Genomic DNA, 13,949 nt, shown 5'->3' with positions numbered 1-13,949 from the left:
AAAGCCTGTGGGAGCACCCTACTACCCTGCCCAGCTGGCAGCCATCCAGTGGCCATCCCCAGCTGCCCTCCAGTGAGAAGCACCTCAGCCCTGGTTGACAGAAAGTCAGTAACTTGGCCTTTTTAGGGAGCTCTGAAAATTCAAATTTTAAAGCTACTAACGCATCACTTATGATCAAGAACACGCTGCATTAAAAAAACATTATCCTGAACAGCCACATGCATCACTATGTGCTCAGCTGCTCAGTGGGTGAGTCAGCAGGGTCTTCTCTGAAACAAACGTGTGTGTGCTAAGTCACTTCAGTTGTGTTCGACTCTTTGCAACCCCATGGACTATAGCCTGCCAGGCTCCTCTGTCCATGGGATTCTCCAGGCAAGCGTACTGGAGTGGGTTGGCATGCTCTCCTCTAGGGGAGCTTCTTGACCCAGGGATTGAACTCAGGTCTCCTGCATTGCTGGCAGATTCTTTACTGTCTGAGCCACCAGGGAAGTCCATGTTTACATAGCTGTTTCTTAGAAACAATGTCCCCAGGAAGAGCCTGTCTCAAAGCTGGGCCACCTACTGTCTTCCTGCAAGCAGCCAGTGTCAGGTCCTGGGCGGCACAGTCTCCTGGCCGCTCCTCCTCCCGCCGCGGTGGCTCGGGGCCAGTGAACACCTGGACTGAGTACCATCGCAGCTGCATCTCGCTCGAATCATAATCGGTCAGGTTAATCTGAGCAATGCCCTGCAAGGTGTTTAAAGGAAAAAAAAGCACAACAGGTCTTGAATGACTGCATCTTAACAACCGACAAGCATCAAATAAAGTCACCCTTTAATGTTAACCACAAAGGCCACACAATTTTCCACTGCTATTCAAAGACTGCATGCATGCATGCTACGTCACTTCAGTTGTGTCCGACCCTTTGTGACCCCATAGACTGTAGCCCCCCAGGCTCCTCTGTCCATGGGAGTTTTCAGGCAAGAATACTGGAGTGGGTTGTCATTTCCTTCTCCAGGGGATCTTTCTGACCCAGGTATAGAACCCATGTTTTTTTAAGTCTCCTGCATTAAGCAGGCAGATTCTTTACCACTAGCGCCACCAGGGAAGCCTAAAAAGGCTGCAGTGAAATGAAAGTCTTCACAAAGGATCTAATGGGGGCAGCTCCTTGCTTGCAGGTTCAGCTCAATCAGAACGTGCTAGGAGGGGAAGTAGGGCAGAGAACAGACAAGATGAAGTGGTGGGTCAGGCTCAGGGTATGCCACTTAGAAGAGCCAGTGATTCTCACAGGGATTTTTAAAAAAAGGTTGGTGGAACTCTTCTCTAATTCTGACACTGATGGAGTGGGACTAAGGGGGAAAATTCCAACATTGGGAAGAAAGCAGCCTGGTTTCCAAGCCCCGCCCTATCTGCCTAGGTAAAGATGGATAGTTGATTCACCTGGTTCCAAGGTTGCTAGATAAAATACTGCACATCTGGGTGAACTGTCATTTCAAATAAACAGCATATTTAAAAAAATATATATCAATTCTGTCCCAAATATTACATGGGACATACTTATACTAAAAGGGATCCATAGTTTATTTGAAATTCAAATGTAACCGACCATCCTATAGTTCTATCTGCCGAGTTTATCAGACCTATTTATTAGTTCCTGTGACTGAAGATGGGGATACTGCAGAAGTGGTTACGCAGACGTTTTACAAGTATTCATTGAGATAATACACAAGTACAAAACACTTGACAAGATAAGGGGTTTTATCACCCCTTTTTCTCCTCCCTGCGACAGAGATCCTTTGACAGCGGCACAATTCATCAGTGTCCCACCCTGGGACTCAGGCAGGTGGGGAGGGAGGGGGCAGGGGCAGGGAGGGGCCGTACCAGCAGTTCCTCCTGCAGTTGCGGGTTCACGGAGCACACGTATAACTGAAGAGACTTCAACGTCACCATGCTTGAATGCACAGGGATTCTGAACACTTCATTAAATACCAGGGGGGCTTGCAATTCCAGAGCCTTCGAGCAGTAAGTGTTTGGCGTGCTGGAGTCAAGCGGGGGCAGATAGACACGGATGTGTCTGCAACCGAGAGAGGGAGGAAAAAAGCGGATGGAGGCAGCATTTACTGAAACAGCTGCATGGGACACGCGTGGATCACAGAAGCGTGCAGATACGCCACCTAGTTTCACTGCCCATACGCAGAGTTTTACTGTCTTTTGGAGGAGATTCTTTTTGTCAACTAAGAATAAGGCCAAAGAACTTACAAGCCCCTAGAGATCAGGGGGAGAAAACCCACTCACAAAGGAAAGACTTCCAGGTCAGTGGTTAGGACTTGAGAGGGACTCAAGTGGACATTCTGCTTTCACCATCTTTGTGGGAAAAAATCTGGCCGGATCTCTCCACGGCCCCTTGGCTCCCTCTCCAAGCTCTGCCTGCCGCACCAGGCTGTGCTCCCTGCCCTGTTCACCCCCGGCGTGGAAGCTGGCACCCAGGAGACGCTCAAGCATCAGTGGATGCTGCAAACCGTCAGCCACCCAAAACCAGGCTGCTTCCAAGGGCTTTGCAAGGCCAGTCTGCGAAGATGACTCATGGAAGGGGAGGGCGCCATCTGGCCTGAACGCCCATCACAGGGGGGCTCACCCACCTGGCTAAGTGGGACTCCCCCTCCCAGCGTTCAAGCACCCATCTTCCTGCTGGGGACAACTCGAATTCCCTTCTCCCAGTTCAGGCACCTCATCTGGTCTCAAGAGACAAGTGTGGCCATGTCACCACCAAGCCTTGTGACCAGGAGAGACATCTTAAGCTCAAAGGCTACCAATGAAGGGCACACAGCCCTTTCTCATCATGGCCACACACATAACCAGACTGGCTCCATGAATGCCACCTGCTTCCAATAGTAAACCAGCCTCTTCTTAAAACTTAAAATCTTTTATATTTCAGGCAGACATGCCCTGGCGTCTTATTCTGAATTCAGGTTCTAAAACAGTCTTTTCCCCTGCCCAAACAGCCAAGAAGCACAGGTTAGCCAGCGGTGTGGTGTGGAGGAGGGCCTGGGAAAGCTTACATTTTGCAGTCTTCCTTTACCATCAGCCCAGCAAAGTTCTTCAGTTGGAGTACGTTCACAAGGAGACACTCATTGGCCCTGTCAAGCCTGGAAAATAAAACACGAGTTCACAGACTGCAAACTCCCTGAGGTGGACAAATCCTTCTGGTGCAACTACCACAGTGGCCCTCACCACACTCCGAGGAGACCGGTGTGAAGTCTGAGGACATTTCTTACTGTCACACCAAGTGTATGTGTGTGGGGGGGTGGCGGCTACTGGATCTTGCTGCCACTGAACACTCCAGAGTGCACAGGATGGGCCCCAACCAAGAACAACCCAGCTCCAAGGTCATGAGCGCCGACACTGAGAAACACTCGACTAGGATGACAAGAGTGAGCAAAAGAAAGCTGCTGGGATGTGAACATCCTGCCTTACTCCTCTGAGAACAGAAACTGTAACCCGGGGACTTTCCTGGTGGTCCAGTGGCTAAGACTCCATGCTCTCAGTGCAGGAGGCCAGAGTTTGATCCCTGGCCAGGGAACTAGATTCCACATGCTGCAACCAAGAATTTGCATGCCACAACTAAAGAACCTGCATCCACAATAAAGACCTGTTACAGTCAAATAAGTAAATAATTTTTTTTTTTAAAAAAGAAAGAAACTGTAACTAGAATCTCAAACGTTTTGCATTGCAAAGCACCCAGCTCCCTGGGCTACACAGGGTGACAGTCCCCAGCTGTGACTTGGTGTCGGGGGACAGCAATGGAGCTGCTTACTCAGGTCCCTTTATCCCTCTAGGCCTGTGGGCGGAGCTCTGAGTTGGTGGGCGGGCCCCAATCTACCCATCATCTTCACGATCCACAGGGAAAGAGTCTTCTGTACTCACAGAAATCCAACATGGATCTGGGGCCCCTCGTTACTGCAAGCATCTCCACGAACAGGCTCGTCAGCATCCTCACTCCTGAACACAATCAGAAAAGGAACCATTACCCCAAGGGGACGTGGTTACTGTGGGCTCAGCAGAAACTCCTGCTAGGAGTGCTTCTTAGTGAGAGGGGCTTTATTAAGTGGGGACTGAAATAAATGCTCTACAGTGAATGAAAGGACACAGCAGGTCCCCAGGATCCATGATGCCATCGCCCAGGGTGCCTGCCGACCAGGTGGTATTTCTGAAAAAATAACTGCATACCTCTGAAGACCACATGTGATGTTTAGGACAAAGTTCAAAAACACGTCCTTTAAAATGCTACACAATAAATGAGATGCATACAGATACCCGAGGCGAAATAAATGACATCAAAGGTCTCAAACAAAATAAAGCCCAGAATTGTTCTGCCCTTGCAAAGTAATTCCTTGAGCTGAGTAAAGTGGGAGGGATGGCGAGGCATGGACATTCATTTCAAGTAAACATCCTTTCTAGAAAAAAGCAGGTGTCTCTCACACACTGATTCTCCTTTTCCAGCTCTACTGGGCTTGTGCCTTTCACTGCCCCCCGCCCAGGGCTGGAGAGAGAGCAGTCGTCCTAGAAACAGGGAGCCAGGCCAGTCCCCAGACACCACCCAGGAGCAGAGGGGTTTCCTGGGAATGCTAAGAGCCCTCTCCTGGGTGGAGAGAAAGTAGAAGAGCTGCACCCCACAGACACACACAGTGTCAAGCCAGACACGTATGGGCAGGGCTGTCTTTCGGGAAGTCAGCCCAGGGAGGGGAGGTCAGCTTCTAACCTTTTGTTGGGAGGTTCAAACACGCCGCTGTCGCTGGCCAGGGAGTAATCAGACAGGCAGGTGGACATGCGGCACGGTCTGTGCTCCAGCCTCTGGGCGCTGTCTTCTCGAAGGGTCACTACTGTAAGCAAGAGACGTGGCAGGGCTCAGGAGGTGACGGTGCAGGAGGCCAGGTCACAGCACAGACGAAGCACAAAGCAGCAGAGACAGGCCAGCGTGTGCACAGATGTGTGCTTAACCACACTCTGCTCGAGAACCTTCTGATAATGAAAACTGGAAGATACGGGCTTCCGGCTACTTCTTTAAAAGCTCTTTAAATGACCATAAATCTCCTTTCACCTCCTTAATGAGCACACAGGACAGAAGGTGGTGGGAAGGCCCTGGGCACGGTGGCACTCTGAGAGAGTGTCAGGGAGAGAGATCACTCAGGCATGAAGGATAGCGAGTTCTCTGAGAGCTGGGAGGGTCAGTGTTTCCTCTTTGATGCTGCCTGGTAGTCTCCATGCTTCATACAAGAAATGTGGACTACACTGCCTCACAATCGCAAAACAGAATTAAAAAAAAAAATCATCAAAATCATCCCTAAAAAAACGTAGTGACTTTCAAGTCAGAGGATATACAGATGCAACCCAGACTTGGCCTTTGTCAATGTCTCCGTGGCCCCTTTTTCTGACTACAGCATCCTCCTCAGCAGTCCTGGGGACAGACTGGCTTCCAGAAGGGTCTCCTGGGATTAGACAGTCTCATCACTGAGCAGCTTTACTTTTGTCTCAGACCTACTTTAACCAAGAGCCACTGACATTCTCCCCTTAACCGTTTCATTTCATCAAGTCCTTCTGCTCCTTCCCTCACAGCACCAAGTGCCCTCTGCTGAATGTGACAATGGACACAGGAGCCTCCACGCTTTCAAGAGAGGCACACGTGGTTAGAACACAGGATTAAACCATGAAGCCCCAACTGAGCCTCACTCTGGCATCATGATGCCTCTTGTTAGTCACGCAGGTCCCTCTGGTCTCTCTACTTTGCTTCAGGCATCTAAGCTCTAGAAATTGAAAATTTAGATATCTGCGCATCCCTAAGTTTAGGGAATTTCTCAACAAAATTTCTCACAAAATTTCTCTCATTGCGATGAAAATGTACGAAGAGAGAAATGAAATGAAAGGCTTAATCCTCAGTGATCTCAAGCTTAGTGCATTCCCTCAGTCCACCAATGACCAACTCTCTTTTCAACCAAATTATTAATTCACAGAACAATTAAACCCAAACACATTCAGTGGGGTGCAAAACAGATGGGGGTGTCTGTGGCTTTGGTCTCACGATGTTAACTGCAGACAAAAGCAGACAAAAGCTGATCTTCCAAAGGCATGCAACACCCATCTTAGGGGCCACCAGCTCCGCCTCAGTCAGAGGCAAAAACTGACTCAGTCCCAGGGTGGCTGGAGGTATTGACTCACACATCATAGATCACCAATCCCAAGTCCAGCTCTGTTCATCATCCCTGCCCCATGGAAGAAACCAAAGCCCCCAGGTCTGAACTGCAGATGGAAGCCCTCAGGTTGCTGCATGGAACCCCAGAAAACACAACTGCTCACTACTTCCATTCCCAGTTCTGTCACTCGGCCTTACACATCTTTAAGGAAGTAACACCATGCAACAATCCAGTCAAATTCCAGGCAACCTGGTAACGTGACTCTGACAAAATTTCTCTCATTGCAATGAAGATGGATGAAGAGAGAAAGGAAATGAAAGGCTTAATCCTCAGTGATCGAAAGGTTAGTGCATTCATGGAGCAACCGGATGCAGGAGTTGACAGAAGAAGGAAGTACAGTCATCTGTCGCCCTGAGTGAGAAAAAAGCACATGGCAGACCCCACACTACATACCCCAACCGTCTGCTCTCGGGCTTCAAGGCAACAATGGGACAGTGGGGAGCAGCCAATGAAGTAAGGAATAAACAGTCTTCTTCACATTGATTTTTAAAGCCCCTGAACTTTTCATCATGAAACACAGACTGACAGACACTGAGACCTAAGGACAACAATACCATTTGACAAAAAGTAGGAAAGTATAAGGAAAATCACACTATGGGCAAAGCTGCCAGCTGACATACTAAAATCATGGAAGGGTTAAAGTCTAGGGGGAAAGGAAAGGAGGAAAAAACACTTCAAGCTTTTAAGAAAGTTCTTACACCACTTTCATAGCCAGATGAATACCACTGAAATGACAATAATAAGAGTAACTGTTGAGCTACTTTAAAGGACAGCTATGAGCTATGTCCTTCCTGACCATGCCTTGACCATCCTAAATACATTGATTCACTGAACAAAGATGTGACACAGCCTGACCAGCAAGGCAAAGGCAAGTCCAAGGTCACTTACAGTGAACGTTTCTGTCGAGCCGCATGAAAAAAGAGATAAAAAAGTAGAAAGTGAAAGCACTGTAGAAGTTAAGCCAACAATTTTAAACAGGATAAAGAATGTAATAAAAACATCAATAAACAGATGAATAAAGTAAAAATATTTATGGATTTACATTAGCAAATACCAGTGGGAATGAAAATAGGAATGGATTTCAAAATCATGACACATCTGACTTTTAAAATCTGGGGAAGATAAAACTGTAGTAAACATGTAAAAACTGCTGAAGATGACCATTTATTTTCCCCCTCCCCTGTCCCACTTTTGGTCTCCTCACACTGATTTAAATCACAATGGGTGATTGTGAATTTTGTGTAACTAAAATTTTATCTTGCTAAAGGTTGCTTGAGTCAAACTTAAAACACGTAGTGTTACTAGACTGGAGACCACAGGGAACTACGTGACCTCGGGCATCATAAATGAGGGGCGGGGTTAACATAATGAGTACTGAAATCTTCACCAACTTTATGAAGCTGCGATGACTCTAGGCTTGGGCATTCCCAAAGATCAAGGGAGGCCAGGAGTTATCCATTGTCCATGCCTCAAGCTGCTTACCCAACCCAGCCCTCACGGAGCACCCAACAGGACCCATTCATGTAGACAAATACTTCTAGTTTGTAAGTGGTATTTGTAATTTGAGTGTGTGCTAAATTGCTTCAGTCGTGTCTGGCTCTGTGTGACCCTATGGACTGTAGCCTGCTGTCCATGGGATTCTCCAGGCAAGAATACTGGAGTGGGTTGCCATGCCCTCCTCCAGGAGATCTTCCTGACCCAGGGATTGAACCCATGTCTCTAATCTCCTGCATTGGCAGGTGGGGTCTTTACCACTAGTGCCACCTATAAAGTGCTTATAATTTAATTAATTTGTAATCTGAGTAATTCTACTCAGTATCAGATACGAATACACCACCAGATGGCAGTATCTGACCATGCCAGAAGCAAAGCCCTCAATCTAAGAATTGTGAAGCGTCATAACATCCATCACAAAGTGGAAAAGAAAAGGAAGTCAGGATCAGAAATTAAGTCGGCTCTTCTCTTTCCCACCCCATCTTTATCCTGGACCGAAAGGGGTGTTTGGCCTTGTGTGGACTTTCTGCATACACAGACTGACACTCTTGTATTTCAACCTTTAAAGAAACGTTGGTATGGGTGTGTGGGTGTGTACTCAGTCGTGTCCAACTCTTTGGACACATGCAAACCCCATGGACTGCATTCCATCAGCCTCATCTGTCCATGGAATTATCCAGTCAAGAATACTGGAGGGGGTTGCCATTTCCTATTCCAGGGATCTTCCCAACCCAGGGATCACTGTGCCGCCAGAAGTGGGCGGGGAACACAGAAAAGTAAGCTCAAGCAACAGATGCACAATTCAGTCCTTATTTTGTATTTTCTTTTTTGAATCACAGGAATAAACATGGAATACTGAACCTGTGATTATAATGAAGACCAAAGTGAATAAAGTTCCTCTGGACATGTGAATTATAGAAACAACGTATATGGGGATATGAAAGGCGTGTTTGCAAACACAGAGGGCAAGACACTGAAATAAGAGATGCCAAAAAGCTCCAGGACTGCCTAAGAATATACTGGATCTCTGCTTAAACACATAGATGTTACAAGAAACTATATATACATATCAGTCCTGAATATTCATTGGAAGGACTGATGCTGAAGCTGAAGCTCCAGTACTTTGGCCACCTGATTTGAAGAACTGACTCATCTGAAAAGATCCCGATGCAGGGAAATATTGAAGGTGGGAGGAGAAGGGGATGACAAAGGATGAGATGGTTGGATGGCATCACCGACTCAATGGACGTGAGTTTGAGCAGGCTCTGGGAGATGGTGATGGACAGGGACAGGGAAGCCTGTCGTGCTGCAGTCTACAGGGTTGCAAAGAGTCGGACATGACTGAGCGGCTAAACTGAAGTGAACTGAATAACCAGCACTGCTGTTGTTTAGTCGCTAAGTCGTGTCCACCTCTTTTGTGACCCCATAGAGTGCAGTCTGGCAGGTTCCTCTGTCCATGGGGTTTCCCAGGCAAGAACACTGGAATGGGTGGCTATTTCCTCTTCCAGGGGATCTTCCCGACCCAGGGATTGAACCCATGTCTCCTGCTTGGAAGGCAGATTGTTTACCACTGAGCTACCAGGGAAGCCCAATAACCAACTTGGTTATACATAAAGAAGAACTGATGGGTAACAGAATGGTGGTGAGTGGAAGAGTCCACAAAGATCACCTCGTTTAAGGGCAAGGAAGGTGGAGACTGAGCCCCTTTCAAAGATGCACTCGAGGTTACACAGCTAATGAGTCAACAGGACAGGGACAGGGGCTGGGTCTAAGCTGCTAGTTTGAAGCCATTTCCACTACCTTGGGTTTGTACTCACGTTTTCTCTCTGTCCTTTGCTACTAAAACACTTAACAGTACGGAACCAGGGTTTCTCAGTCTTGGTACTACAGACACCTTGGCTGAATCATTCTTTGTAGTGGGGACCATGCTATGGGCTGAAGGATGTTGAGCAGTGCTGCTGGTCTCCACCCACCAGAGGCCAGTAGTACCACCACCACCCCCTACCCCACAACCAGCCCCTCAGCTTCGACAACTGAAAATGTCTTGAGACATAGCCAAGTACCTCTAGGGGGCAAAAACACCCCTGGTTGAGATCCACTGTGCTCCACAAATTATCTACTGTTTGCCGTGCAAATGGAAGTTAATTAAATGGGTGGCAGTTTTTTATCTTCTCCAAAAATGAAGTGGGTTCAAATCACTGGAGGTTGGCTCACAAAAGCTCCATCAGCCAGAATACCCTCTGAAACAGCAGACTGGTTTTCCACGTGGGCTACATGTTGACAAGCTGAACTGACAGCAACTAGACAGATGAAATTCTCAGGGCTACGTGTTTCTTGATCTGAACAGTATCAGAGAAATCGATTTGGTAGCAAGGACTGATGCTCACAGGTATGCCTTTTCACTTCCCCCATGATAGACAAGTACAAGAACAAAGGATAAAGAGTGAAGTCACAGGGCCAAAGGAAGATTTCTGGGGGGCCAGAGCCCGACAGCCCCCCTCGTGCTGGTCTGAGGCAGGCACGCACAGAAATGCTCCATCTGGGCACACTCCCTGGGAACTTCACTATGGCCCAAGTACTTCTTTATCAGGCTCCCACTGTGGAGGAACAGGTGGTTCTTATCTTTATTTATAACAACTAACATTCTGAAAACTAGCAAAATACCGGGAAAGACTATGACAGTCTTTCCATGGAAACTTATCAGTTTCAAGGACCAGGGACAAGACAAAAGCAAAAGCACGCAAGCAGAGTGGGCGTGCGAGCTTCCTCATCTGTCATCGAGGACATTCCATCAAGGGTCCTACTAAGCTGAGCGCCCCTGAGGCCACAGCAAAACAGCTGGCCTCCCTGCACACGGCTTCCTCAATGAGCTTGGATCCTTGCCTCCCAGCCCGGGGCACCCATGAGACTCATTAGTAGGTACCTGCAGCTGTGGGAGCAGTGGCCACTTGGGGTCCTCTCTCATGAGATCCTTCCCCGTCCCCGGGGCACCCATGCGGCGGCAGGGCCGCAGCGCCCGCCAGGTCTTCATCCCCTAGGGCGGCGGCCTGAGCCCGCAGCCTGTCCAGGGTGCCCAGGCCTGCCACCTCGAAGCCATCACCAAGCTGGGCCAGGGGCGAGTCTCGCGAGGCCGGGAGGAAGGGCGTGTCCAGGGGTGAGCTGGGAGGGGACAGCGAGGATAGGGAGGACCGCGAAGAGAGGGAGGCCAGCGACTGCGGGGTGTCCAGGGAGTGCCTCGGCTTGTGCAGGCCCGGGGGCCCCGCGGTGTCCGCCAGGCCCACATCCCGGCCCAGGGAGTCGAAGGGCACGAGGTCAAAGCGCAGGAGCGGGCCGCCCTCGGTGTCAGGCTTGTCGTACTGTGGGAGCCCGTAGATGTCGGTGAAACTGACGGAGCTCAGCGAGCCGCGGCTGGAGGCCAGGGAGCCACGGCTGGAGGCCAGGGAGCCACGGCTGCTCCCCGAGGACATGGTCAGGGTGCTGGCAGACAGGCTGAAAAGAGAAGAGCAGCCTGGAGCCCATGGCTGGAGCCCTCTAGACCCCATCCGAGGCCAGCCTCCGGGAAACTCCAGGAGTAAAACCCTGCCTTGTGCTCATCAACCCCACCTGTGAGCTGTTTAAGACACCCACTCCCCACCCTTGAGTTCATGACTATTTCCTGTGTTTCTGTGTGTGTCAGTAGAGAACACAGGTTAACATCTAGGACTCTTGCCTGAGTTTAAGTTCCAGCTCAAACTCAGACTAGCTGAAGGTCTTTTTTGGTCAAGGGCTTTTTGACCTTTCTGAGTCACCCACTTTCTTGGGTGGGGAGTGCTGTGATGAGAACAGTTCCCACCTCAAGACACTCTTCGAAGGGGAACTGAGAAAATAATACACAGAAAGCCCTTGACACTATGCTTTCCAATACAGTTGAGTACCTGAACTCCAGAACTATTACTGAGCATCCACATCTTAAAGGTATTGTTCCTTAAAGAAATAAAAATGTATGTGTGCATATATGTACATGAATATATACACTTTCTGATGCTGTGAGCTACAAAATCCTTGGGCAAATCTGAGTTCAGATTCGTTATTCAGAAGTCCCACTTGGTGATCTCCTCAGAGTCCTTGGATCATACATGATATGAGCAGCTCCTCAAAAAATATCACGTATCCACTTTTCTGTCCTGTGTTTACAACCACTTCATGTTCTTAGTTCTGGGAGAGAAAACCAAGCTAAAGGGCATTGTGAAGCTCATGACCACATCATTACAAGATGATAATCAAGTTACTCACCTTTGTAACTGGGACTGGAGATAGGATGTGAGGCGGGTGGCTTCTTCCAGCTGCATCAGGAGACAGTTTCTTTTTTCCTGAAGCAGAATCCTGTAAGTACGAAAACAGTCCACTGGTGGATTTCAAAAATAGCAAGTATATTTTCCTAACAAGAAATGCAACGATTAATCCCCCCGAACTGACTGAGGTTTGAATGACTAAATTCTAAAAAGCACATCCAGGTCATAAACACCAAGATAACAGAGATGTGTGTTGTTTTGCTCGAAAATGTACCACCAGCCCCCTGAACAGAGCCTGATACACTGGGTGGGTAGGCAGATAGATACATGGGTGAGTGGATGGATGGACGGACAGATGGATGGATGAGTGGATAGATGGGTGGATAGAGGGATGGATAAATCAATGGGTGGGTAGCTGCATGGACTGATGGATATGGGGGTGGGAGGATGGACAGGCTGATAGATAGATGGATGAGTGAACAGCAGTTTGGATGGACAACAACAGACAAGAAGATGGGCATAAAGATGGGAGGGTGGGTGTGGGCGGATGAACAGATAGATGGAGAATAGACTAGAAGATGGATACAAATGCCCAGCATGCCATAATCTATTGCAATTCCCTGGAACAAATCAGAGTCCCTCATTTTTAAGCCCTCTTCCAGGCAAAACCATATGAAATTCTAACATCTACAGAATTCAAAGATCAAGCCCAAAATAAAAAAGCCACTGCCCAAGTGTGGGAGGTAGTTTTCTCTCTAATTTTTCCTATGGGGTGGGTAAGGACAATGTCCTGAAAATACAGGGGCGGGGCACCTGGCACCTGCAGTGGGAGCAGGCAGGGTCTAAGTCATGGGTTCCCCGGTCTTCTTCCCTCCTCCATCCCCTTCTCGACCGTCTCCAACTTGTGAACAGGGACCAGGAGTCTTGGAGCCCTGAGCAGAGCTGGCACCCCTGGAGGACGGGCAGGTACATGCTCCATCCACCTTCCACCAGGCAGTAGCTGCTGGAGCAATCAGTGACCACATGCAGCCATGCAATCTGGCTTTGCCAGCCGCTCCTCCGGCGCTACCTGCCCACCTTTCGGTGGCGCCCTGCATGGACGTCGCCCGGGCACGCTGGATCTCCTCTTCCAGGCGCCGCCGTTCCTCCTCCAGTCTCACCACGTCCTCTGCCGGCCGCCTCTGCTGGATGATGAGCTGTAGCTCTTGAAGCAGGGCCTCCTTCTCCTTGACGAGCTGCAGCCGGTCCCTGTCGGCCTCAGCCAGGCCCGGCCACGACTCGCTCTCCAGCTGGGCCAGCTGCTGCTGGATGTTCGAGACTCTGCAGAAGATGGACATGGGAAGATCCACGAACTTGATGAAACACACGCACATTTACACAGTCTCTGCACCATGCAGATTCTAGAAACTCACTCTAACCAATAGCGGAATGAGTGCACTGAGTCAACCTAACATGGCACAAATAAGGGATCTGGAAGTGAGGTGGAATGAACCCGATGTGGAAGCCCTTTGCATCATCTGCCCTGGCCTACGAGATTTGGGATGACAGTAAGGATGTTTGTTGCAGGGCTTCCCAGGTGGCTCAGTGGTAAAGAATCACCTGCCATTGCGGGAGACCTGGGTTTGATCCCTGGGTTGGGAAGATTCCCTGGAGGAGTGCATGGCAACCCGCTCCAGTATTTTTGCCTGAAGAGTCTCATGGACAGAGGAGCCTGGCGGGCTACAGTCCATGGGGTCACAGAGTTGGACGCGACTGAAGCCAACTGAGCACACACGCATATTTGTTCCAAAGAAGACCCTGATTCACCCACATGCCTAGCGTTGCTTCCTATGTGTGCTGTTTTGGAACGAGACAGAGCCAGCTCATTTCTCTCAGCACCCCCTTCCTCATCAGTAGCTAAACACCATGCTAGATGCACAAGAGATGCTTCCGGCCGCCTGCCTTCTCTGTGCACCTAGC

The 13,949-nt window shown here is 49.2% G+C and overlaps 1 protein-coding gene across 2 annotated transcripts in view; it reads right to left on the bottom strand.

Annotated features, from left to right (window-relative positions):
* WWC3 (WWC family member 3) overlaps nucleotides 1–13,949 on the bottom strand; it is a 109,688-nt gene that overhangs the window by 14,029 nt on the left and 81,710 nt on the right. For both annotated transcript variants that reach the window (XM_027533344.1, XM_027533345.1), the window contains 8 exons: nucleotides 13,068–13,310; nucleotides 11,992–12,081; nucleotides 10,643–11,208; nucleotides 4,737–4,857; nucleotides 3,902–3,976; nucleotides 3,037–3,123; nucleotides 1,859–2,051; nucleotides 563–724 (listed from right to left, as the gene is read on the bottom strand). In XM_027533344.1, the coding sequence (XP_027389145.1) occupies nucleotides 563–724; nucleotides 1,859–2,051; nucleotides 3,037–3,123; nucleotides 3,902–3,976; nucleotides 4,737–4,857; nucleotides 10,643–11,208; nucleotides 11,992–12,081; nucleotides 13,068–13,310 (1,537 nt within the window). The remainder of the gene's footprint in view (nucleotides 1–562; nucleotides 725–1,858; nucleotides 2,052–3,036; nucleotides 3,124–3,901; nucleotides 3,977–4,736; nucleotides 4,858–10,642; nucleotides 11,209–11,991; nucleotides 12,082–13,067; nucleotides 13,311–13,949) is intronic.

This window comes from Bos indicus x Bos taurus, chromosome X, assembly GCF_003369695.1.
Source record: "Bos indicus x Bos taurus breed Angus x Brahman F1 hybrid chromosome X, Bos_hybrid_MaternalHap_v2.0, whole genome shotgun sequence".
Taxonomy (NCBI): Eukaryota; Metazoa; Chordata; class Mammalia; order Artiodactyla; family Bovidae; genus Bos; species Bos indicus x Bos taurus.
This window is presented reverse-complemented; position numbering and strand designations above follow the sequence as displayed.